Genomic DNA, 24,751 nt, shown 5'->3' with positions numbered 1-24,751 from the left:
GGTTGACCCATGATCCAGGAGGTCATGATTAGATTCCTGATCAGGTCACATGCCCAGATTTGGGGCTCAATCCCCAGTAGGGGGTGTGCAGGAGACAGCCAATCAATGATTCTCATTATTGATGTTTCTAGCTCTCTCTCCTTCTCCCTTTCTCTGTCTGAAATCAATAAAACTATATTTAAAAAAGAAAACTAAATTATTCAGGAAAAGTCACCTTAAATTCTCTGTAATCGATGTTTAGGACAGGGTTTCTGAGAACAAGAAAAAGCATTGTGATTGCGGAGGCTTTGTGCTTTGTGCTTTGGAGCCAGAGGAGTCATCCTCCGGCAGTGTTGACCCTGGTCCTGGTCCTGGTCCTGGTGCCTGGAGCCCAGGTCCTCAACCAGCACCAACAGTGCTGTGCTCCCGTTTGCAGATTCCAAAGTTCACATGCTGTCATATCGCCACGGCTTGCTGCAAATTTGCTTAGTTATGATCAGTGGGTAGACTAGACTATAACTCACTTTACTTTTTGAACAAACACTTGTATTGTGCTTACTATGTTCTACATGGTTTATAAAATGCTCTCGTAACAACCCTATGACAAAGCTACACTTTTAATCCCCATTTAACAGGTTAAACAGTTGAGATACCAGTTCAGTAACTAATCTGAGGTTACACAGTCACAGCTGGGATTTAAACGTAGGCAGCTGGCCAGCAGGGTCTGCACTCTTAACTCCTACGCTGGATGTGACCAAAAAATGCTTTGTCTTGTCCCATGCACCTTTTTCATTTGTTTAGCACTCCTGTTGATTTAGAGAAAAAAGGGATCTGGCATATCGTTACACTTTATTGCCCTCTGTGAGGGCAGGGAATATAACCTGTTGATACCCAGGGCCTAGCATAGCACCTGGGGCATGGCAGATACTCAAATATTTATTGAATGAGTGAGGGAGTAAGGGTGTGGCAAGAACAAACAGTAAGGCCATAGAAATGCCTTTCTGGTATCACAGAGCCACAGAGACATATGTGATTGCAGGGTGTCACTTAATGCAAAAACTTTGAAACGTTATGAAACATAAAATTAGAGGTGAAGCTATAAGGGGGCAATTATTTAAACCAGTGTCAACAATTTCATCCCTTTTACGTGCTTATTGGTATTTTAATTAATAAGTCACATCATACCTGAAATGTGCCCCAAAAGACCCCAAACTAACTCCTGCCAATGTGACAACTGAAAAAGGAGCAAACCAGGGCCCCATGAATTCCACTAAATCAAGGTTTTAATGTGGAGTTTGGACTCTGTACATTTCACAAATGGATATTGAGACTCACAGATCTGTTATGGGGTGGAGAGAGAAAGCCTGGGTCTGAGGGAACATTTGGGTGCAGTGAACATAAACACACTCAGACCAGCTCAAATAAAAAGAGGGTTCTTTGAAAAGATATGAGGGAAGCTGTGGAATCCAACTATGGGAAAACAGAAACACTTCAAAGTTTAACCCAATGATTAAGTCAGGAGTCAGAAGCTTGAATGTGAGCTCCCACCTTGGCATTGCTGAGTTTGTGACCTTGGATAAATGTTTCCGGACCTTGTTTATCCATCTGAAAAGTAGGGAATAATTAAAGTGTCTGCCTTGTGGGATTATTGTGTAGATTAAATGAAGTAATACACTGAAGCACTTGAAACACTGCCTGACACATAGTAGGAGGTCAATAACCATTAGCTTTTATTATGATTTAACAAGTAGACAGCTATTCACTTTCTCATTGGACTACATAGTTCCTCATTTTAGTTGGCCTTGAACATCAGTTCCATTACTTTCTCTGCAGACTGGCTTTCCAGAAAAATGGTTCTAGGGTTAATGGAATGGCATAGTGATGTCATCAAGGCTCTAGGTTTTTCCATTCTATCATCCTTAGCATGATGATTTTCTTTCTTTTTTTTAAATATATTTTTATTTATTTCAGAGCGGAAGGGAGAGAGAGACAGAGACAGAGACAAAGAGACACACACAGAGAGAAACATCAATGATGAGAGAGAATCATCAATCGTCTGCTTCCTGCATGCCCCTACTGGGGATCCAGCCTGCAACCTGGGCATGTACCCTTGACCAGAATCAAACCCAGGACCCATCAGTCCACAGACTGACACTCTATCCACTGAGCCAAACCAGCTAGGCTTCATGGTGATTTTCATTCCCAGATTTGCCTGTCATGATTACAAGATGGCTGGGCAGCTCCAGTCCTCACGTCCTCACACAATTTTGCCAAAGGCAGGAAAGAGTCCAGGTTTTTGTATTTGATCAAGAATGAATAGCACTTTTCCAAAAGCCCTCCTGCAAACTTTCCTTTGAGTCAGATCTCATTAGATAGGGTTGGGTCCTATACTCATGCCTAGACTAGTAACTGGCAGGGGAATCAGAATACCGTGATTGATGCAAATCAAGAATGATTTATCTTTTGGAGCTATGGAGGAATCCACCTTCCAGAGCACATAGTCATCTGGTACTGTAATAGGATCAGAATTATGTTTGTGAGGAAGAAGGGGAAAGTGACCATTGAGTAAACCATCATAAGGGCCTGTCTTAGATGAGCATGTGTCCCAGCCACTCAAAGCCTTCCCCTATGATTTTATATACAGAGTAAGAGAAGGCAGAGCTAGCTTTCTTCTGAAATGGCCGATATGAGAGGATGTAAAGCTAAAGTTCTCTGTTCTGTGGCTATTTTCTGTATTGCTTCTCCTCCACCCACACACTGAAGGAGAATCTTAATTGCTCTAGAAAAAAAAAAAAATGAGGGTGGGGGGAGAGAGAGGCAGAGAGAGAACCTAGAGACCAAGACAGACAGACAAGCCCTGAAGAGATGGTGCCTGATAGGATGGGGGATCGCCTGACACTATTTTTCAATCCCTGAGGCCATCTCCACTCTTGGCCTTTCTAAGAGATTCCCACTTTTGCTGAAATTTCTTTGTGGATTCGGTGTCACTCTAGCATTTGCAATAACAACAAAATCCTGTCTGATGCATTTTCCCTAAACTGGGTTTCTATCCTCCCACATCCGCTTACGTGTGGCCCTGGCTCTCCGTCTTTGGGCTTGACTCCGTGTGCTCTCACAGCTCTGGAGCTTCCTTCCCCTGGTTAACTGAGCCCCTGGGCCCCAGTTCCAAACTCCACAGGCAACAACCTGAAAGGCTCTGCTTGTAGCCAAGGAAGAGCCGGTCCAGTCGCACCCTCTCAGCAGGGGCTTGGTGGGGCAATCTTCTCCTAGAATAATTGTGAGCAGGGAGACAATAACATCTATCTCTGATTAACACTGTGTGGTATATGCCCACTCCTTCCTAAAATGACTGTGCACCCAACTGAAAAGTACATTTTTCATAAGTAAAATGGCTCAATTTCGTGTATACAGTGCCTTTGATGGGGAATTAAGGTCTGGCAGCTTTACTCCCTTTGGCCGGACTAGAAGAGAATTCTGGATTTGTATCAGGGAATTAGTGAGGGATTTAAGGAGGGAGTAACTAGCAGAGCTGAGTGAAGTCATCACTGAAATCAATGTGGGCATCAGAGGCAGGTCAATTGGGAGAGCCAATTAGGACTAATGAGGAAAATACCATGGAAGGCAGACCTATAAGAGGTAGAGCCTGTGATTCTGTAGAATGAATAACTCTTTATTTTTATTTATTTTTTCTTTTTAAAAAAGTTGATTTTAGAGAGTGAGGAAGGGGGGAGGGAGGGAGAGAGAGAAACATCGATATGAGAGAGAAACATTGATCGGTTGCCTCCCACAAGCAACCCAATTAGGAATTGAACCCACAACGTGGGCATGTACCCTGACTGGGAATTGAACCAGTGACCTTTCGGTACACTGGGCAGTGCTCAACCAACTGAGCCGTACTGGCCAGACCAACTCTTTATTTGTTTAATATCTATTTTTACTTTTGTATTATGAAAATGTCCAAACATTCATGAAAGTGGGGAGTACCACGAATTCCCACACACTCACCACCCAGCTAGATGGCACTTGTGGAGTAGAACAAGTCTGGGAGGAGGAGAGGATGGAAGAAGGGAGCAGGATCCAGCGGAGGACAACATGTGGGAGTGCTCATGAGTTTGGACAGGACCTGAGGGTAGTGGAGAGCTAATGAAGAATTTACAAGCCAGAGCAGTGACAGAATCAGATCTGCGTCTGAGAAAGACCATCCTGGCCGCATTTTGGAAGGTGGTTTTAAAGATGGCAAGTCTGGAGGAAAAGAAACTAGTGAGAGAGGAGCGGCCCAGGTGAGAAATAACAAAGGCCTGAGGAAGTTGTGGATTTGATATCTAGGAGGTAGACTGGATGAAAGCCTGGCTCTTGGGGTGAGGGAGAGGGAGAGGGTGACGATTAGGATGGTTCCCAGGTTTTTAACGTCAGCAGCTCAGTGGAAGGTTATAGCTTCCCAGCAAAGACTGATAAACCCAAGAACTTTGACATGGTGTGGTAAGATGTTAACTATTGAATAACAAAACAAAACAAAATTCCTTATATAAGCACCGTGGTTAAAGATTAAAAGGAAGGCTTCAATAGTGGCCTTTGAGACAGGAACAACACCATGATCTTTAGCTGCACCCCTTCAGAGAATGACCAATTGATATTAAAGGAAACTGTTGCTACCCCTTTCAAGTACAGCAAAACCTCCTGCAGTGGATAATCAGTCTTCTTCTCGAGATAAGACACAGCAATACGCAGCTGCGGACAGCTAGCTTGTCACCCTTATTCTTTCTTTCAAGAGTAAAATGATATAAAGCTAGAGTATCCCAAACCCTTTTCCCATTCTTTTGGAGAAAGCAGTTTCTTGTCTGTTTTGTTGCTGATGGTGAACATGCCAGCAGCATTCCTTCTGTTTCCCTGTGCTTGTCATGATGGTCTAGCAGCTCAGGCTTTGGAGTTGAGTGGTCCTGGGTTTGAATCCCAAGTTCATCACCTTCTAGCACTTAGGGCAAGACACTTACCTCTCTGACCCTCCTCTGTAAAATGTGGGGAATATGATCTACCTCACAGAGCTGCGGGGGGGGTAGAGAAAGTGAGGTGCTTGGCAGAGGGCCTGGTCACAAGTGGTGGTGGTGGAGGTGGCCATTGTTTCTTGCTATTAATGCTGATTCTCGGACATTAAGAAAGGATACAATTTGCTTTGCACACTTTCATTATGCCTTGGGCCTGTGTCTGTTAGATGGTGCCTCCCTATCATGTTGACTTCTTTATGGATTGGCCCCAGAAGAAGGAGGTGCATGCCCCGTGAGTCAGAGGGCAGGTTGCACACACCTGGCTCCTTCCTGATGTGCCTCGAGATATTGGGCTGATAAAGTTCGGAATAGAGAAGCATCCCATTAGACTATAGACACCACTGGGAAGAAGGCAGAGATCTGTGGTACGCTTGGTTCTCACATGACCAAGATGCTTTCCTAGGATATAGTGGGCCACTGAAGCGATGCTTGGTTTACATTGAATACTTCAACATAGAATATGTATGGTTAAATTCCAGCATGAGGCTTCAGCGGCCAGTTACACCCAAAGAAAATGTACTTAGCTTTCTTATCAAGAAAGGTCTTGATAAGACACTGGGTGACTGTAACTTTGGTCACTGCTCTGGAATGTCCCTGATGGTCCTGCCAGTTTCATTGCCCAGAGGTGTAATATTTTTATAAATGCCCTCATTTTATGCTTTCACAAATTAAAAAATGTTTGTATGTTGTATTGTAACCAAAAGCAAACAACTGGTATGCCTCTGTCTCACCTGGGAAAAGGGGAATGGTGAGAATTCAGAAGCTAATATTGTTCAAGTGCCTGGGGTAAGAAATACATTTCCAGCATAAAGTATTATTGTCCTTGATGGTGGTTAAATCCTCATGAGAATCAAACAGCCAGAGACTAGGAAAAGTGGAAGTGTGTTTTTTATACTACTCTGAAATCTGTTATGCCTTTCAGAAGGAATTTTTTTAAAAAAAGATTTCAAAATATTTAAAATTAGCCATTGATAATTTTCTGCCATAAGAAGAAAACTGAAAACTTCAATCAGTAGTTCTCAACCAAGATGAGACATTTAATGATGTCTGGAGAACACTTTTGGTTATCACAACAGGGGTGGGATGGGGCTGGGCCACTGGCATCTGGTGGATGAAGGTCAGGGGTGCTACTAAACATCCCGCAATGCACAGACAGAACCAGCTACAAAGAATTTTCTGGCCCAAGTGGTGTCAAGGTTGAGAAACCCGAGTTAAATAATGGCTGTTGAGAGCCACAGGTGGTTATTATTCAACACTGGACTGTCTTTCAGCAAGAAATTTCCCTTCCCATTGGTTTCTGAGGGTTGAAATTATTTTCCTCAGCCCATTGAGGAAAACACTTGCTGGTACGCCTTTTATAGGTTTAGTCTGAGCTGTCTTCCTTCTACATAGCTCTCAAAGTATCAGACAATTCTGTCCAAAAAATCATCAGGCCACTTGCTTGGGAGATTGTGGGTGGGAAACACAACAACCAGATTGACTCAAGTGTTCACCTTTCAACTGGTTGGTTTAGCACTCCGTGGACTCACAGCTGTTCGTGGTGACAAAGGGAGGAGTAGGAGAGAGAGGTCGGGTGAGGAATGCCTTCACATTTCAACACTCTCCAGGGAAAGGGAAAGTTGGCTTTGCAAACACTTGCCAAGCCGTCCAGGGGCAATCACAGAACCTCCTTTTGTTCTTTCCTCTCTGTTTTCCTTGAGTATCTTTATTTCGCAAACTATTATTTGGGTGCTTTCCAACTCAACTTCTGTGATAAGTACTGCTCATGATGCAAAAAGGTCTTAAGATTTTAAGAATAAGCTAAAAGAAGATCACAAAGTCCTATGGGTAATCATGTTATCTCAAAAAGAAACAGTTAAACTAAGGCCTTCTCCTCCAGATTTTATGTATTTATATCTGACAAGGTATAAAATGAATCTTCATTTTGTTGTGCATTTAATTGTGTGTTTATTGAAAACTATATAATTACATAATAAATGACTACTGCAGCCATATGTCAGTTTTCTTGATTTTGTTCTATGTAGAAAGCTTTTGTTTTATCTTTGAAAGATTGCCCAGGTCTGGAACTTACTAGTGGAGTATTATTGGTATATAGTAGACAAAACTAAATTTAGTTACAATAAATAAACATAATCAGTGATAGGAAATGGTTCTTCAGTTGAATCTCTCCTGGTCAGCCTGTAAGAAAATAAATTTTTATCCTGATGAATGTTTCCATCTTCAGATACTTCAGTGGAACTCACTGTGCTAATATGACAGATTAGGAGGAGACACTCTGGAGCCAGACTGCCTGGGTTCAGACCATGGCTCTCACAGGCTCTCTGCAACTATGGAACTCTGGACAGATCACTGCTCGGTTTCCTTGCCTTCAAAATGAGAATAAAGCATTTTCCTCAGATGGCAGTAGTAAGGATTACATGAGCTAATGCATGTGCTCAATGTGCATTAGTTGCTTCATTGTCATCATTTTCATTGTTGCATTGTATTTTATTATTTTGTATTGGTACTAAGTGGGAGACTGGTGGATGGGGCCACTGCTTGTCCAAATTCGCTATGGTGCAAATGCTTCTAGTTTTGATCACCTCGTGTTTCTTGAGACAGTTATCTTTTTGTTGCTGTTGTTGTTATTTCTCACCTGAGGATATTTTTCCATTGATTTTTAGAGATAGGGGAAGGGGCGGAGGGAGGGAGAGAGAGAGAGAGAGAGAGAGAGAGAGAGAGAGAGAGAGAGAGAGAAAGAGAGAGAGAGAGAAACATCAATGTGAGAGAGACACATCAATTGGTTGACTCCTGCATGCACCCCAACCAGAACTGGGGATCGAGCCTGCAACCAAGATACATGCCCTTGACTGGAATTGAACCTGAGTCCATTTAGTCCTTGGACTGACACTCTATCCACTAAGCCAAACTGGCTAGGGTGAGACAGTTATCTTTTTTAAAGCACATACTTTGGAATGAACAGGACAGAGATTTATACCCAAATCCTCTGGCTTTCTATGCAGCATGACTACATGAAATACTGGGATCAGCACTTCGGGTTCCCAAGCCTCAACTACATGCTAGTCTTAAGGCAACAGGAACCCTCTATTAGAATTTGAGCTTCTGGTTGTCCTGGAAGAGGATGCTTTCAACTCTTTTCACCTGTTACTACTGGGGAGTGTTGGTGACTGTGCGCTGAAGAGTGGTGATGTCAGGTGTATTCTGGCTGTATGTGTGGGAAGTGGCTGACATGTTATATTTATTGTCCCTGAAGCAGGATAGGATTGAAATGCTGTGCACAAATAGGTGGAGATGATTTTATAGCTTTGGATTTTTCAGTTTGTTTTCTAGAAACATACCTCACTTACTCTCCTAAGTAAAGAATCATAGTCCCCACATTTTACAGATGAGGGTCATAGAGGTAAGTATCTTGCCCTAAGTGTCTGATACTTTGAGAGCTATGTAGAAGGAAGACAGCTCAGACTATGGTGAAATTATGAATGGCTAATTTTAACTACATCATTTAGGTATGTACTTCCTACTTAGCGCAGTATTTAAGTTGCCTATGTGTATTTTCTGTTAAAATGAGAACCATGCATCCATTAGAAATCATTGTTTTTCCAGGATCAATGTTAATAATTGATAGACGATATCTGAAAACTTGAAATCAGAACCACCTAAAGCAGTATGGGGGAGAAAATACAGACTTTCACGAGACAATTTTGATCAAGCACGTTTGTTTACTGCAATAACACACAGGCAACTTAGATACTGTGCTAAGTAGAAGGTACATACCTAAATGATGTAGATAAGAAGAACAAGAATGTAGAAACACTAAAATTGTGTGTTTTATAAGACAAATGTGATATCACATTCAAAAGAAGAGTTCTAGGAATTCTGTTCTACTTATTCTAGATTGAATTTCAAATAAATAACCGAATATATTCAGTTAGAGTCAAATAATTATCTGAATATATAAAGCTAAGGATTTACTCATCTCTAAAACCAAAAATGTGAACTAGTTGATGTTTAAGGTACATTTTGTCTGTAACACATGTCAAAACCAATCTAATGTGACTTTTGCATTGCATTCCTCAAGGGGCAATGTAGATGCACATTTGATTTAGTGCTGAACAAAGCCTCACTAGTAAACATTAAACTGATTTGGATTTAAATGCCCTCTTCTGCAACTCAAACGTGGGCTGTAAAAGTAATGTCCCCATGGTGATAAGAGCTTCAGTGTGAGGGTACCTGTGGAAAGATTGCCTGCCGGAGAGAGATGGGTTGCCCTATTTCATGCTGACTGCAATGGTGTGGGCACAGCAGTGGAGATGATGGCCTGATGGCAGCATTGGAGTGAACTTGAATTAAATACGAGAGTGGAGAGATCCAGAGCTGAGATTTACCCAGGAAACGATAATGTCCCCATGACATTCAGCCCAGAGAGAGGTTTTAAAACACCACTTGGTTGTATGTTAGTGAGAGGGAGTTAGTTCTCATTGTAGAAATCCTAAGAAAAGTTGGAAAGATAATGTACACCATAAATTACATTTGAATTTGACTAGAATTGTAGCCTCAATTCTGTATCCCTTTAGCTGTTCTGTATCCCTTTAAACTGTAAGTATGCTTCGAAGGAGAAATTGCAATAATCCTATCTAAGATAAACAGAAGGAAAACATAATAAAGAAATAGTAAGATGGCTCTGGCTGGGTGACTCAGTTGGTTGAAGCATCATTCCGTACATCAGAAGGTTGCCGGTTGGTTTGATTCCCAGTCAGGGCACATACCTAGGTTACAGGCTCAATCCCTGGTTGGGGTGAGTATGGGAGGCAACCAATAGATGTTTCTCTCTCACATCAATGTTTCTTTCTCTCTCTCCCCTATCCCTTCTCTCTTTCTAAAAATCAATAAACATATCCTCACGGGAGGATTTTTTAAAAAAAGAATAATAAATGGTAAAACAGAACTACCCAGGTGGTCAAGAGAAATGTGCAACTCAGCCAGTGGGAGCAGGGGGCGGGGCGGGGGGGACCTAATGGGATTGCTGAAGAAGGGAAATATGAATAAAATAAGAATTTTAAAAAATGTAGGTTTTTAAAATAAACTGTTGATCAAAAATGGACCCAGAGTCATAGAACCATGAATAGACTGTTAATCTCAGAGGGAAGACAGGGGAGGGTGGGTAGGAGTGATCAACCAATGAACTTATATGCATATATGCATAACCCGTGGACACAGATAATGGGGTGGTAGGGACCTGGGGGAGGGGGAAGATGGGATGGGCTGGAAGAGGTTAACGGGGAGACAGAGGGAGGATGGGAGGCAGGACCTAAGTAATACTTTCAACATAAAAATTTGTTTTTTAAATGTAGGCTTTTAAATAGATGGAAAAATTCTTGTTTTCACAAATGTATATTTGTGAAAATTCTAATAGCTACTGTTAAATTTCTTTCTAATAATAAAATTTTAGATACAGAATTATTCTTTTTCATCTCAGATTTACCAAAATTTGTTAAAGGCAATAAAACCACATATTTTAAACAGCATGTATGTTTAGCACCATGCTTGCTATGGACTTTGCTGCTTACCAGGTAACTGCTCTGAAAGCTCAGCCTTCTTCTCTGTAAAATGGGGGTAAAAATCTGCCTACAGAATTACCCAGATTATTAATTATATTCGTATGCACTAAGTTACATACACAATATTGTAATGGGGAGCTGGCAGGAGTCCAATAAATGCTGTAGGGGCATGCAGGTAGTGATCTTGGTATGTTAAACTGTACCCAGACTCTGACACAATTTGCATATATTTTACCCAGTCAGTTTGCCGAACATCATTTTCAAAATCCGCAAAAACGGTGGGAAATGGTCAAGTGTATGTATGTGTGATATTTATATTTACGTGCACATGGGTATGAAACATTTAAGAGTTACAATCTGCTAATAAATATAAAACATCTTGGGAGGGGAAAGGTGCCACTCAGATATAAATGATTACTTGTCATTTCCCCCAGTTTTGTTGACTATAGAACATCAGTTGCAACATCTCATCATAATCTTATCCATTTCTGTTTTATGGAATTAAAACTTGACTCAAGGTATGCTTTGTGGTCTTTCTGGGTCTAGGAGATAAACAGGCCCAACTGGAAATAGACAAAGCCCGGCATCTTAAGCAAGAGTGTAGAGACCTATTCACTCCCACTCCCTGAGGAATTTATGACCGGTAAGTTGTTCTCTAATGAGCACAGAAAGAGAGCGTTGCATCTTCTCTTAATTAGTTTGACAGATATTCATTTAAATTTGAAAAGATTCCCAGGCTTGGGATAGCATAGGAAGGTTCTGAATTCCTTTTGCGTCTTAATGCTGTTGTTGTGGTGGTGCCCTGGGGAATGTCAACATCTGAAGATGAATAAAGCCCATGTGTTCATCCAGGGACCTCCACATTTTCTGTTTACAAGTGCCTGTGAACCACCAAGCTTTTGCTTTGCAGCTGCGAAGTCCAACACAAAGCACCAGGCTTGGTTTCTGTGAGGAGTGGATTTTTTTTCTCATGCCTAACAAGGGATAGCTAGGCTGTCCTTAAATAGCCAGCTTTACATCAGAATAAGTCACTGATTTGAGCATGATGACTTGAGGTACACACTGAGGTTGATAAATTCATTAAACTACAAATTGTTTTTATCATCAGTACTTAAAACCATCATGGACATTAGGTTAGTGCCAGCCTTTGGTTATCCATGGAAATGAGTAAACAGGAGGCCATTAATTATCTATCTATCTATCTATCTATCTATCTATCTATCTATCTATCATCTATCTATCTATCATCTATCTACCTACCTACCTATGGCCATATATACCCTTTTAACCACTAGTAACACTAACCTTTATTAGGGTTATTAACAGTGGTGATGACTGTCCATCTTATTATACTCTGTCTCTAGGTGTTCACTGCACAGGGTCCACACAGGGGCTGGAACCCACCCACCCTGAAGGACCTGGCCAGGCACTGCAGTGCTGGCTACTTGGGTCCTGAGAGAGCCTTTTCCCATGCACACAGTGAAAGGCCTCTATGGGCCAGCTGAGGTCCTGACTGAATGTTGCTAATGGGGAAATGTCTACTAGGAAACACAGACAGCCTTGGGAGGAAGGCACAACACTTGCCTAATCTAAAGGCTAAACATCTTGCTCTTGATTGAGTTCATTCATCAGGCTGGTCTGGTCCAGCTGTTCTTGGTGGAGTGTCCCAGCCCTGCTTCACCACCACCACCATTTTCCCCATTGACTTAGAGCAGATTCCTTTTCTTTATCAGCTCATCTTTTTTTCCTTTAATTTTTCCCCATCACCATTTATCCCCCCATACCCTTCCACCTCCTCCCACCCCTCTCCTTCCCGCAATCACCACACTGTTGTCCACGTCCATGAGTTCTTCCTCTTTGTTTCCTTTTTGCTCAATCCCTCCACCACTCCAACACCCACCCCCACCAAAGCTGTCTGCCTGCTCTCTATCTATGAGTCTGTCTCTGTTTTGCTAGTTAGTTCAGTTTTGTCATTAAATTCTACATATGAGTGAAATCATATGGTGCTTATATTTCTCTGAATAATGTTAGAATGTAACATCCAAGAAAAGGGTCCAGAATTTTAGTCCTGATTTAAAGAAAAAGTGACAGAGCTTACAAGGCACCACCTGTTCTCTCAAGTTCATGGAGTTGGTCATTAGTGGACCTTATTTGACTCAGTGTAGCAGAGATGGGGTAGCCAGGTCAGAACAGCTTGGAGAAAGTCCCTGCTTTCCCACTTATTAGTGGAATAACCTCAGGCAAGATTTATCCTTTGAGCTTCCTTTTCCTCTGTAAAACAAGAACGATGATGCGAGGCTCGGGTGAGATAATCTATGTAAAGTGCTTAACAATAATGCCATGTAGAGAAGTTACTTAAAGTGGGCCCGAACCATCAGAGTAACCTGGGAACTTGTTAGAAAAGCAAATCCCAGGTCCCAGATAAAACACTGAAGGATGTGGGAGAAACTATTTGCAAATCAGATATCTGATAAGGGGTTAATATCCAGAATATATAGAACTCAACAATAACAAAACAAACAACCTGATTTTTTAAAGGGCAAATGACTTAATAGATATTTCTCCAAAGATGATACACAAATGTCCAATGAGCACATGAAAAGATGCTCAACTAATAATTAGGGAATGCAAATCAGAACCACAATATGATACCATCACACACCCATTGGATGGCTACTATATAAAAGAAAGACAGAAAACAGGTCTTGGAGAAGATGTGGAGGAATCAGAACCCTTACGCACTGTTGGTGGGGATGTAAAATGATACAGCTGCTATAGAAAACAGTGCAGTAGTTCCTCAGAAAAAAGTAAACACAAGATTACCACATGATCTTTGTACACCCATGTTCATAGCAGCATTATTTGTAATAGCCAAGGTATGGAAACAACCTAGTGTCCTTCAACAGATGATGAATAAAGGAAATGAGGTGATAGATAGATAGATAGATAGATAGATAGATAGATAGATAGATAGATGATATGCAGGGTGAGGCAAAAGTAGGTTTACAGTTGTGAGTACATGAAACACAGTTTATTCTTGTATTATTAGTTATTAATTATTGTATTAGTTTCCATATGAACAACTGTAAACCAACTTCTGCCCCACCTTGTATATATGATGGAATATTATTCAGCCTTAAAAAGAAAGAAATTCTGATACATGTTATAAAATGGATGAACCTTGAGGACATAGTACTAAGTGAAATGAGCCAGTCACAAAAAGACAAATACTGTATGCTTCCATTTATATGAGGTAACTAGAGTAGTGTAACTTATAGGGACAGAAAGTGGGTAGGTGGTTGCAAGAAGCTGGGGGAGGGGGAAATGCAGAGTTGTTTAATGGTATAGAGTTTTAGTTTTGCAAGATGAAAATAATTCTGGAGACCTGGCCAGTGTGGCTCAGTTGGTTAGGCATCATCCTGCGCACTGAAAGGTTGCTGGTTCAATTCCTGGTCAGGGCACATGCCCGGGTTGGTGACTCCATCCTGGTAGAGGCATGCAGGAGGCAGCCGATTGATGTTTCAGTCTCATCTCTCTCCCCCATCCCTTCCCCTTCCTATCTCTCTAAAAATCAATTTAAAAATCTTAAAAAAGAAAAAGAATTCTGCAATTGGTTGACAACAATGTAAATGAACTTAACACACTGAACTGTAAAGTTAACATGGTTTAAAAATGGTAAATCTTATATGTATTTTACCACAAAATTTTAAGGGTGAAGACCAGCAATTTGAGTTTTAATAAGCCTTCTAGTTAGTTCTGATGCTTGCTGAAGTTTGAGAACCACTGACGTCGAGCAAGCATTTAATAAGTGGTGGCTGCTATAATAATAATAATTATCATTATTATGTATGTATCAGTAAGCTATAAATGATGTTCAGTATAGTTTGGTTTAACGTACACTTCCTGATGCTCTAATTTTTGAAAATTAGTGAGTTGTATTTGGAAAATTCTACTAGGTGAATTGGGACATACAGTTAAGAAGACCACTCCTCTTTCCTAGCCATTTGACATTTAGGAAAGCTCGTACATGCTTCTAATTCCCTGAAAGCTGAAGGGAGAAGGGCGGTCACTTCATTTCTGGAGTACACACTCGGCCTCGTGAAGCCAAGCAATCATTCTCCTGGACCCTCAGGACCTCTTAGTTCACACAGAACATTTCTAGAACCTGTCACTGAACATTGTTGCCCTCAGGATCACAGTCCTACTTTTTGTTTTTTAAATATATAAAAAGCCAAATTATATTGTAAACACCCTTTCCATCCGAATCAGAATAGATGTGGAGGGCACGGTTAGCAGAAAATCTTTGTACCCATCTACACCTTTCTAACACTCACCCAGTGTAGGTCTGTCCTAGACCAGCATCATCCTAGATTCTCGACTGAAGCTAACAGAAGAGACAGCATCCACTTACTTTTTCCGTATTAGCCTTGAGTCTAGACTCTCAAACTTCCAGGCAGCTCTTGCCACCTGGTACCCATTTGGCTTTATTTTTATTTATCTTTTGGAGGGCAAAGGGCGAAGGGCTTTGAAGAATTCCCCAGGCGAGCAAGACGAAGCATTTTCTGCAAGGGAAGTTGATGGTGCGTTGTTTTCCTTCACAAAGGACTATGAGGATATAATCTCACCGCTGCCCTTGACCGTCATCTGTCAAACCAAAGCAAACAAACCAGTGCCCGTCTTTCGTTATTATAAAAGTGGGACAGAATATACCCGCCATGGGGGGTTGTCTAGCCAAAGGAAACCAGCTTCCTTTCAGAGAATGTTGACCCATTTGCTCTCACTGAGTGATGTGCCATTGAGATGCGAGTGAAGTCAAGCATCTGTGGAAGAGTTTTGTTTCGCCGGACCACAGGTGTTCCTTTTCGATGGTTGTGGCTTTCTGAAAAGGTGACAGTAGGTTCTGAGGGTATTACTGCTTTGATGAGGAGGAAATTAAAGCGCCAAAAAAAGAGGAGAGTGGTTAGCGTTATACACATTGATGTGAAATTTGGAGAGTGAGCCTCCTATTTTGCAGAAATAACTGCACCCCTTGTTTTATGCCATCGACTTTTACCTATTTTTCAAATAGCCACGTGTCTTGATAAACTCTTGAAGTGATTCTTGTTTGTATGTGTATTTTTTTCCAATGAGATGCCCCCACATCCCCACAGAACTGTCCCTAGCTTTTCCATCTTGCGTCTGTAATATGGCATTTTATATTTAAAATGCTGCTGGGCATCCCTGCAGAAGGATCCTGGTGTTATTCTTCTTTTGCTGATCTCAAGATCATTTCCCACTTTATTGACAGAGATCCAGAGTTGGTTGCGGGGGAGGGAGCGGGGACTCTGTGTGCAACTTCTCGCTAATGGGCCAGCTCTCTCCAGACCTAGCTAAGGCAGGCCTAGGATTCTGAGGACTGGTGCTGGGAGGTTAAGCCACTTCAGCCTGTCCTCCACTGTGGGTGGGAACAGGAGAGGGAGTTGCTTGAGGAGATTAAAGATAAGTTTTCTCCCATTTAAAAAAAAATTATAGTAGCTCTGACCGGGTGGCTCATTTGGTTGGAGCGTTGTCCCATACACCAAAAGGTTGCAGGATCGATTCCCAGCCGGGGCATGTACAGGAGGCAACCGATCAATGTTTCTCTCTCACATTGATGTTTCTCTCTCTCTTTCTCTCCCTTCCTCTCTCTACAATCAATAAAAATACATCCTTGGGTGAGGATTTTAAAAAATATGGTAAAGTATACTAACATAGGCTGAATATGTGTGTGCCCCCCCCCATTCATATATTGAAACCTAATCCCCAATTTGATGGTATTTGGAGATGGGGGGGCCTTGGTGAGGTGATTAGATCATGAGGTTGGCGTCCTCGTGATGGGATTAGCGCCTTCATAAAAGAGCCCTCCCTCACCCCTCTGCCCTGTGAGGGCACAGCAGACAGGCGGCCATTGGGGAACCAGGAAGCGGGTTCCGCCCAGACACCGGATCTGCCCGTGCCTTGATCTTGGACTTCCAGCCTCCAGAACTGTGAGAACCAAATGTCTGTTGTTTACAAACCATCCACTCTACGGTATTTTGTTATAGCAACCCAAGCAGGCTAACACATATACGGAACATAACGTTGACCCGTTTTCATCAGTTTTAAGTGTACAATTTCGTGGCATGAAGTACATTCAGGTTGTTGTGCAACCACCACCACTCTCCATCTCCAGACCTTCAGGTGATTTTTTTAAAGCCACGTCTTGCCTCAGCTCCCAAATTCCAGGGAACTCTGTGCTCACTTCCTCTCCAAGTCCATGTTCCTGCCCTGATGATTTCACATGGAGAGTGGGAAGGATTTTTTTTTTTTTAACACTACATGATGAATTGATTTCAGTGGAATTCAAATGATCTTGTTTTGGTTATTTCTTATCGGGAATGCTGAATATTTTTCTAAGAGTAATGGCAGAGATGAAGGGGCAACAGGGAGATACATCTTTTGTGAGTCAATTCAGCCAACGAGAGGAAATGGTTAGGTGACATGAAATCATTTCTGGAAGTATGTTCTCGGTGCTAAAGGGGCGTGTGGTACCCTCAAAGAACTAAACACCCAGTTTTTACTCAGTAAACCTTCTGGCTGTACCTTAGGGCAATGTCCTCAGTGTTTTTATATTTGCTCTCTATCGATAAGAACCTCTTGAGGTCACGGTGTCCTTGGGCTCCCACTGAGCTGGGTGACAGGACGTTTTTTAATATTTACTTAGTGTGCACAGCATACCAGGAACTTCGCCACGGACACACGGAGCCTGGCCTCGAGCTGAGCCTGACTTGGGAAGACTTCCCTGTAGGCTCATCTTTTGCTGATTCCAACTTCTGGAGTTTCAGGGCGGGGGGGGGGGGGGGGGGGGGGGGAGGGGGGCGGGGGCGGGGGACCTGAAAGAGTTATAGCCTTCTTCACCCAGTGTCTGCATTATCGGCCATGGAGGTGTGTTTGTACAATACAGGCTGAATCGGTCATACGTTAACTAAGATGCACTTGGCTTCTTGGAATATTCTTGTAACAACTTAATTGCGTTCTGCTCAAAGAAACTTGCTCAGACACATTTTGTAAAAACCCAAACATCTTGTCCACCTCTGCTCACCCCACCCCCACCTCTCTTTGTTCAAAACCCCACTTGTTTTTATTCCTCTGCTCTAAACCCTCTCGGGGGAAATTCTGCGTTTTGTTTTGGAGGTATTTTTTCTTCCTGATATGGCAATGTCTGTTAACATGACATCGGAAACAAGCAGCCACATTTTTCATCTCTGTGCAGCTTCTGACACATCTTCTGGCTCTCCTAACGCAGGATTTTCTAGGTAAATCTCTGGCTAATTAAGACAATAATATTAGACGTAGAGCTAGTTTGTTTAGCCAAACAAGAAAATATGAATGGAAGCAGTGCTCATGATATAGGAATACTTAAATCTTTATGGAGACAAATGGAAATGTTGTGTTAGCTGTGAGTTTTACTTTCCTGTGTAATTGCTCATGAATCCCAGGGGGCAACTTGTGACATGCTAAGTAGCCTCTAGGGGTTATGGTCAGGCTTAGAAGTGTTTGAGCAGAGCGTTAGGGGCTTTCAGATTTTATGCCAGTTGCTATTATTATTAAATTTTCTGTACTGAAAAATAATTTAGCAAAAAAGCAACACCCATTTCAGGCAAGATTTAGTCACGTGTCACAAATACTATGAAAAGTAGACATTTATAAATTTAGGTTCTTAAAACAAACACTATTGAATACCAACGGAAAGCCTAATCCATGTTACTACCATCACTCATTCCAGCATCTTGTGAGGTAGGTCAGTAGTAAATCAGTGGGCTTCTAAGTTATAGAGAAAACATAACAGGGAGAAGGAAGAATTCACAGCATATGGAGTCAGAGGGGGTATAATAGGAGAGGTTGTCCAATATTCTCCCCCACCCCACTTTCTTAGCCCCCACCCCACCACCGTGTCCAATGCAGGAAACTCCTCCATAACATCTAGGACAGAGGTGCTTCTAAGTTCTCCTTGCATAGTTACAGGGTCAAAGAGCTCAGTACCTGACAAGTCAGCTCATCCCTTATTTGCATAGCTCCAATTGTTAGAAATTGTTATGAGTTCTCAACTCTCTACCTTCCATAACCACTGACCATATTCCTTGCCAAGGCAAGCTGTCATTTTATGCTGTCAAGTTTTATAAACACATGTACAAGCTCACATAAAGCATTTACTGTAGACTTATTAGAATTTTAACAGAGCTGCGATATAGCAAGGAGTCATGTAGCCACATTACATGAGAAATGTCTTACCAAGTTCATTAATATCTCCTCCCTTTGATTAAATGCCCTCATATGGTCCTGGGAACATACTACAGGTGGGCAGGTTGGCATGTAAGTTGGAAAAATCAAATAGGACTTTGATGGACGTCTCCTATTCAAACCTGAACTTCATCTTCAACTTCCATTTGGCTCCTCTTGTTGATGGCAAGGAAGAGAAGGCCATACTTAGGTTAAAGTAAGGGCATATCTAAGGGCTGGGGGAGTAGTTGGCCACTCATTCACATGGGTCACTGGTCATGCTGTGTCCTCCTCTCTGCTGAGGAAATGGGATCAAAGGTGGCACGAAACCACTTTTGCTCAGCCACCCACTAAATCATATAATCATGGAGCTGGAAGACCAACCCTCGTATTTTACAGACAGGAAAACAGATTTAATAGTCTTTTTCAGAATATTTACCAGGCTTGCAAACTTAAATGGCTATCAGAGCAGGGAAGAAACCCAAATGAATGAAGTGGGCAAGGTACAAAAGGTAAATAGCCCTTTTCCCAAGAACACAATGGGGAGTGGTGAGGACTAGGGAAAACTGGTGGATTCCTGCTCCATCTAAAGAGGGCAGCTGATTCTCAACTCTGGTGGGTTGTTATTATTATGAGGGAAGGCAGACCCAGTGTTGCCAGAAATCTGGATTTTTGTGTGAGTGATCCTAAATGATTAAGTGTTCAAATTGAAAGCGCTGTGTGGACTAACACCAGTGCAGGCCAACTAAAATAAGCCCGTGAGCCAAATTCCCTTTGCAGATGCTGGTCTAGGGTTTGGGAAGCTCATGGATGAGTTGTGTCCTGAGTAAGGGCATTAAAGAGTGGGGCTGTGAGTGGATCCAGATGGTTTTCTGTAGTTGGCCTTTACCCATCCCTCCCCCTTCTCCAGAAAAGATTGAGTTAAGCTCCGTGTCACCCCCAGAGAAATGCCTGTTTGTCCTCTGAGACCAATTGACCTCAGCAGGGTGCAAAGGAGGAAGCTAGCTGAGAATGGCTGCTTGAGGGAATGAACACACCCTAAGGAGAATAAGAGCAAGAACACAAGAGACAGGAAGGTCAAGCACATTTGACTTGTCTAAACTTTTGGCATTAAAAATCACACTTCCCCCACCCTGCACCTTCTCCCCCCCCCACCCACCTCCCACCCCTGCAAAAAAAAAAAAAAGTACCTTTATTTAGAGCATTTTGTACCACCTTCAACCAAAAGCATAGTTAATGAGTTTGCAATCAGTGCTCTTTTGTTTTCTGGGACACAGTGACTGATTGGTTCCCTGTAATTCCAACGGACATGTGCTCTTCAGGGGACCAGATGGGAAAAATGCCTGATGGGAACGCTGGGTAAGTTCAGTCCTGATTGGGAATGAATGATTGATGCCAACTGACGCTGAAATGCAGCCTGTTTCCATTTAAGAGGACTTGCTAGAGGAATGTAGCTTTCTTGCCTCTCCTCATTTATCACGGTGTTTACAAATCCTGTCTGAAGTTGAAAGTAAATTATCATCCTGTTGCTCGTGGTTGTTTAACAGCTGAGGGCGTTAAAGGTGATGGAGCATGAGCCCACTGACGGAGTCCTGTGAAGGGAAAGGGGCCCACAGGGAGGCACCCCTCGCATGTACGATACTAAACCTAGGAAAGGGCAGGTTCTGAAAGGGGGGAAGCACTTCTTTCAGTAATTGTTCCAGTTGAATGGTGTCGCTACATAAAATGCAGAAGTAACTGGGATTTGGGGTTTTGATCAGGTGATAGGATTAAAGAGCAGTCTGGTCACTCAGTAAAAATATGAGTGGTGCCTGAAGTGAGGAAGATAAGGCCTTCACCGCATGGAACCTCGTGTGAATCTAACTCTGAAGGTTCGTGGTCATCACATCTGGGCACATTTATCTCACAGAAGACTCCGAGTTGTGTCTCCCATTCAGTACATCAAAGATCATGAAGTGAAACAGGGTTAGCCTCCAGACCAACGGGTGGAAGCGAAAGGGAGTAAGAAATTAGGTGTGACATTAGGAAGAGTTTTCTAATTAGAGTTGTTTGAAAATAGAAGAGGCCTTGAGTCAGGGTTAAACAATGGCTAGGCAGTGATGTTTTAAAAGAGATTCAGGCACCCTATAGGGCTGAGGTAACATGACATGTCTCTCTCTCTCTCTCTCTCTCTCTCTCTCTCTCTCTCTCTCTCTCCTTATCTAACCTTGAGATTCTGTGATTCTAATAATCTGGCATGGAATCCTGAAAGGTTCAACCTTCCTGCATTTTCTGTTTCCTGGATCATAAATCATGTTTTAAAAACAATAATCTGGCTTCTTTGCCTACCACCGGAGTTTCCCTAATGCAGAAATTAAAATACAACTGATAGTGAAGTTAAATAGGTAATATAGGCAATATGAGATGTGAGGAAATCTCAGAAGTCAAAGTCAAGTGACTGTATATTTAAAAATCATGTTACTGCATAGGTGAAAGCTGAATAGGTCTGATTTGTATTTTATCTAAATAAATACAACTAACCCTGGCCAGTATGGCTCAGTTGCTTGGGTTCGTCCAGTGCAGCGAGAGGTCACCGGTTCGATTCCCAGTCACGGCACATGCCTGGGCTCGATCCCCAGTAGGAGGCGTGCAGGTAGCAGGTGACATTTTTCTCTCTCATCGATGTTTCTTTGTCTCTCTCCCTCTCTCTTCCCCCCTCTCTCTAAAATCAATAAAACATATTAATTAAAAAATACATAAATAAAAATTAATTAATTAAGTAATTAAGTAGTGATTGAGAGCATAGATGTTGGGGCCAGATTGTCTGTGTTCACATCCTAGTTCTGTCTTAGACTAGACCTTGAGCAAATCATTCAACCTTTCTTTTCCTCAGTTTCCTCATCGGTGAAATGGGGTTAATGATAGTACCTACCTCATACAATTTGAGGAAAGAATAAGAGGCTGGAGGGCATAGAAAACATTCAGAACTGAGCATGACACAGAGTATGCATTCAATCATGCTGCTGCCCTGCTGATGTTATTGTTATAGAGCAGAATGATAGGCTGTGCTTCAGAGCTGACCTGATGGGCCCAGTTTTACTTTTCTCCCATCAAGAATCTATTTCGATCAAAGAATAGCCCATGTTGATGTTCGAATGGGGTATAAATATTTTAACTGCATGTTTTCCTCTCTATGCTGGTGAGGGAGTCATTATAGACTCAGAATAATTATATTTTTTAAAAAAAATTTTAATCCTCATCAGAGGACGTTTTTATTTATTTTTAGAGAGAGAAGAGGGGAGAGAAAGAAAGAGAGGGAGAGAGGAAAGAAACATCCATCAGTTGCCTCCTGAACACATCCCACTGGAGGATTGAACCCGCACCCTAGGTATGCGCTCCGACTGGGCATCAAACCTGTAACCCTTATACACAGGATGGCACTCCAACCAGCGGAGCCACACTGGCAAGGGCATAATGATACTTTTGATAGAAGGATTAAAGGAAGTTTTTGTTCTCTAAGGAAATTTACCTTTGACCACATTCAGGTATTTTTCAGGCTTCAACCTGTACTAATATGTTTGACTACTGCACTGCAGAAATGTAGTTTAACCTTTTAAGGGTCTTGTTTTGTTAATCATCAAATAATTTAGTTCTCTAAGATGTAGTCTCAGCCTCATGGTATATTTATAAAAATATTCTATTTTTTTAAACCAAGAATCAATGCATAGAATCCTAATTTAAATAATCTAAATTTAAGATACCTAAATTTTTAGCACTAAAATGTGAACTGTTATAATGACAACTTGAAAACTATGTAATAAATACATATGTGCTTACATATAAATTGTATTTTTAATATAGTATATATATTTTTATATATTTTATTATGCTATCCTCAAATTTTCTCCACATTAGTATAATTTGAGCTGAATTTAGGAACAGATCTTAGAAAGCATAGAAAGTTGAAATGTCATGAACATAAATGTTACATACACAGTTACTAAAGTAAAAAAGGTTTATGCAATAGACATTCATTCCTCATACCTTTTTTTTATTCTCTGCATTGTGCGGGGCTACTCTGCTTATCAATAAGACAGATATGAGGATTTAATTCTTTAAAATCTGCCCAGCCAGTGTGGCTCAGTGGTTGAGTGTCGACCTATGAACCAGGAGGTCAGGGTTCCATTCCTGGTCAGGGCACATGTCTGGGTTGTGGGCTTGATCCCCAATGGGGGGCATGCAGGAGGGAGCCAATCCATGATTCTCTCTCATCATTGATGTTTCTATCTCACTCTCTCCCCATCCTCTTTGAAATCAATAAAAATAGGTAAAAAGAAATAAAAAATTAAACCTTTTAACTTTTTATTTGAGAATCATTTTAAAATTAGGGAAAAGTTGTAAGAATAAGAATAGTGCACAGAACACTCACGTGTCCTTTACCCAGTGCCTTTTTACCCCAATTTCTTTATCATATGTGCTATCTGTCTATGATATTTTTTGAACTGCTTGAGGGTAAGTTACAGCATGGTTCTTTTACTTCTAAACACTTTAGTGTGTATTTCCTTAGAATAGGGATATTCTATTTCATAACTGTAGTACAATGATCAGCTCTATAACTTGAGCATAGATATAAAACTTTACTGTCTGTACTTCAGTTTTATTAACTGGCATAATGTCCTTTATAGCATATTTCTTCCTTCCAATACAGGACCCAGTCATGGGCTAGGTATTGAAATTAGTTATGTCTTCTTTTTTTTTTAAATATATTTTATTGATTTTTTACAGAGAGAAAAGGAGAGGGATAGAGAGCTAGAAACATTGATGAGAGAGAAACACCAATTCAGCTGCCTCTTACACACTCCCTACTGGGGATGTGCCCACAACCAAGGTACATGCCCTTGACTGGAATCGAACCTGGGACCCTTCAGTCCGCAGGCTGACGCTCTATCCACTGAGCCAAACCGGTTAGGGCAGTTATGTCTTTTTAGCCTCTTTTAATCTGGAGCATGTGCACTATATTTCTTTGTCTTTCATGAAATTGTCACTTTTGAGGACTATAATTTCCCCCCTCCAGTAGAATACTGAGGACACTTCATTTGACCTCTGACCTTCATGTGCTTGAGAGAAGGGTGATTTGCTCTGAGGAGTCGTCAGACTGAGCCCTGCAATCACATGGTGAATCCCTGTGTCGTGGTGCTGGGACCTGGGAGAGGAGTCTCTCTATGGGGACTGATCCAGTCTTCGGGGAGCAGCCCGCCTTTAAAGAGCTTTAATGAAGCCATTGACCATATATCCTCACATCTTAGTGCAAGTTGTAAACATACAAGCATCACCTACTTTTAAAATTTCCAAAATGCCAAATAACCCCATGGTCTCTCGTTCATTTATTTTCACAGAGTGAGAGAGTGGGTGGTAAAGTGTACGGAGAGACGTTCAGTGCAAACGTGGGATTCACACTGTTGAATGGCAGTGAGAAGGCAGCTAATAGATTTATTGTCAGGGAAAGACATGTAGTAGTTTAAAGGAAAGGCAACGAAGACCTGAATTAGGTTGGTGATATGCTACTAGGAATAAAAGACAGGATGGCTGGGCCCAGTCGGCTTGAAGAAACGGTAGGATTTGATCCCTGTTTTGAGGTACGTTTGAAGCCCAATGACTTGTGGAATTGTGAAGTCAGCAGTAGAGATAGGTTCAGGAGGGTGATGGGGGACTTTTTGTTTGGAGAAAGTTGATGATTTGGGTCTTAAACTGGTCCTAGGCTCTGCTGGTGAAGGTGTCCAGCAGTCAGCTGGAAATGCAGGACACAGCTGGGGAAAGTATCTGAAGCAACGTTATCTATTTGGGAATTACCTACGTAGAGGTGATTGTTAAAGACGAGAAGGCTGAGATTGCCGAGGAAGAGAGCTGAAGCGGCAA

The 24,751-nt window shown here is 41.8% G+C and overlaps 1 protein-coding gene across 7 annotated transcripts in view; it reads left to right on the top strand.

The window, feature by feature from the left end:
* Positions 1-24,751, top strand: part of SHROOM3 (shroom family member 3) — a 159,760-nt gene that overhangs the window by 7,308 nt on the left and 127,701 nt on the right. Inside the window, exons 2-3 of one of the 7 annotated variants that reach the window (XM_079769566.1) lie at positions 10,498-10,591; positions 11,126-11,222. The exons of 4 other annotated variants lie outside the window; for them this stretch is intronic. Coding sequence is in view for 1 of the 3 variants with exons in the window: in XM_079769563.1 (XP_079625689.1) it covers positions 20,166-20,215 (50 nt within the window). In the remaining 2 variants the exon portion in view is untranslated. Of the gene's footprint in view, positions 1-10,497; positions 10,592-11,125; positions 11,223-20,133; positions 20,216-24,751 lie in introns of those variants that run through there. 2 more of the 7 variants (XM_079769563.1, XM_079769570.1) reach the window with 2 other exon arrangements.

The sequence above is a fragment of the Cnephaeus nilssonii genome, assembly GCF_951640355.1.
Source record: "Cnephaeus nilssonii genome assembly, chromosome: 1".
NCBI lineage: Eukaryota > Metazoa > Chordata > Mammalia > Chiroptera > Vespertilionidae > Cnephaeus > Cnephaeus nilssonii.
This window is presented reverse-complemented; position numbering and strand designations above follow the sequence as displayed.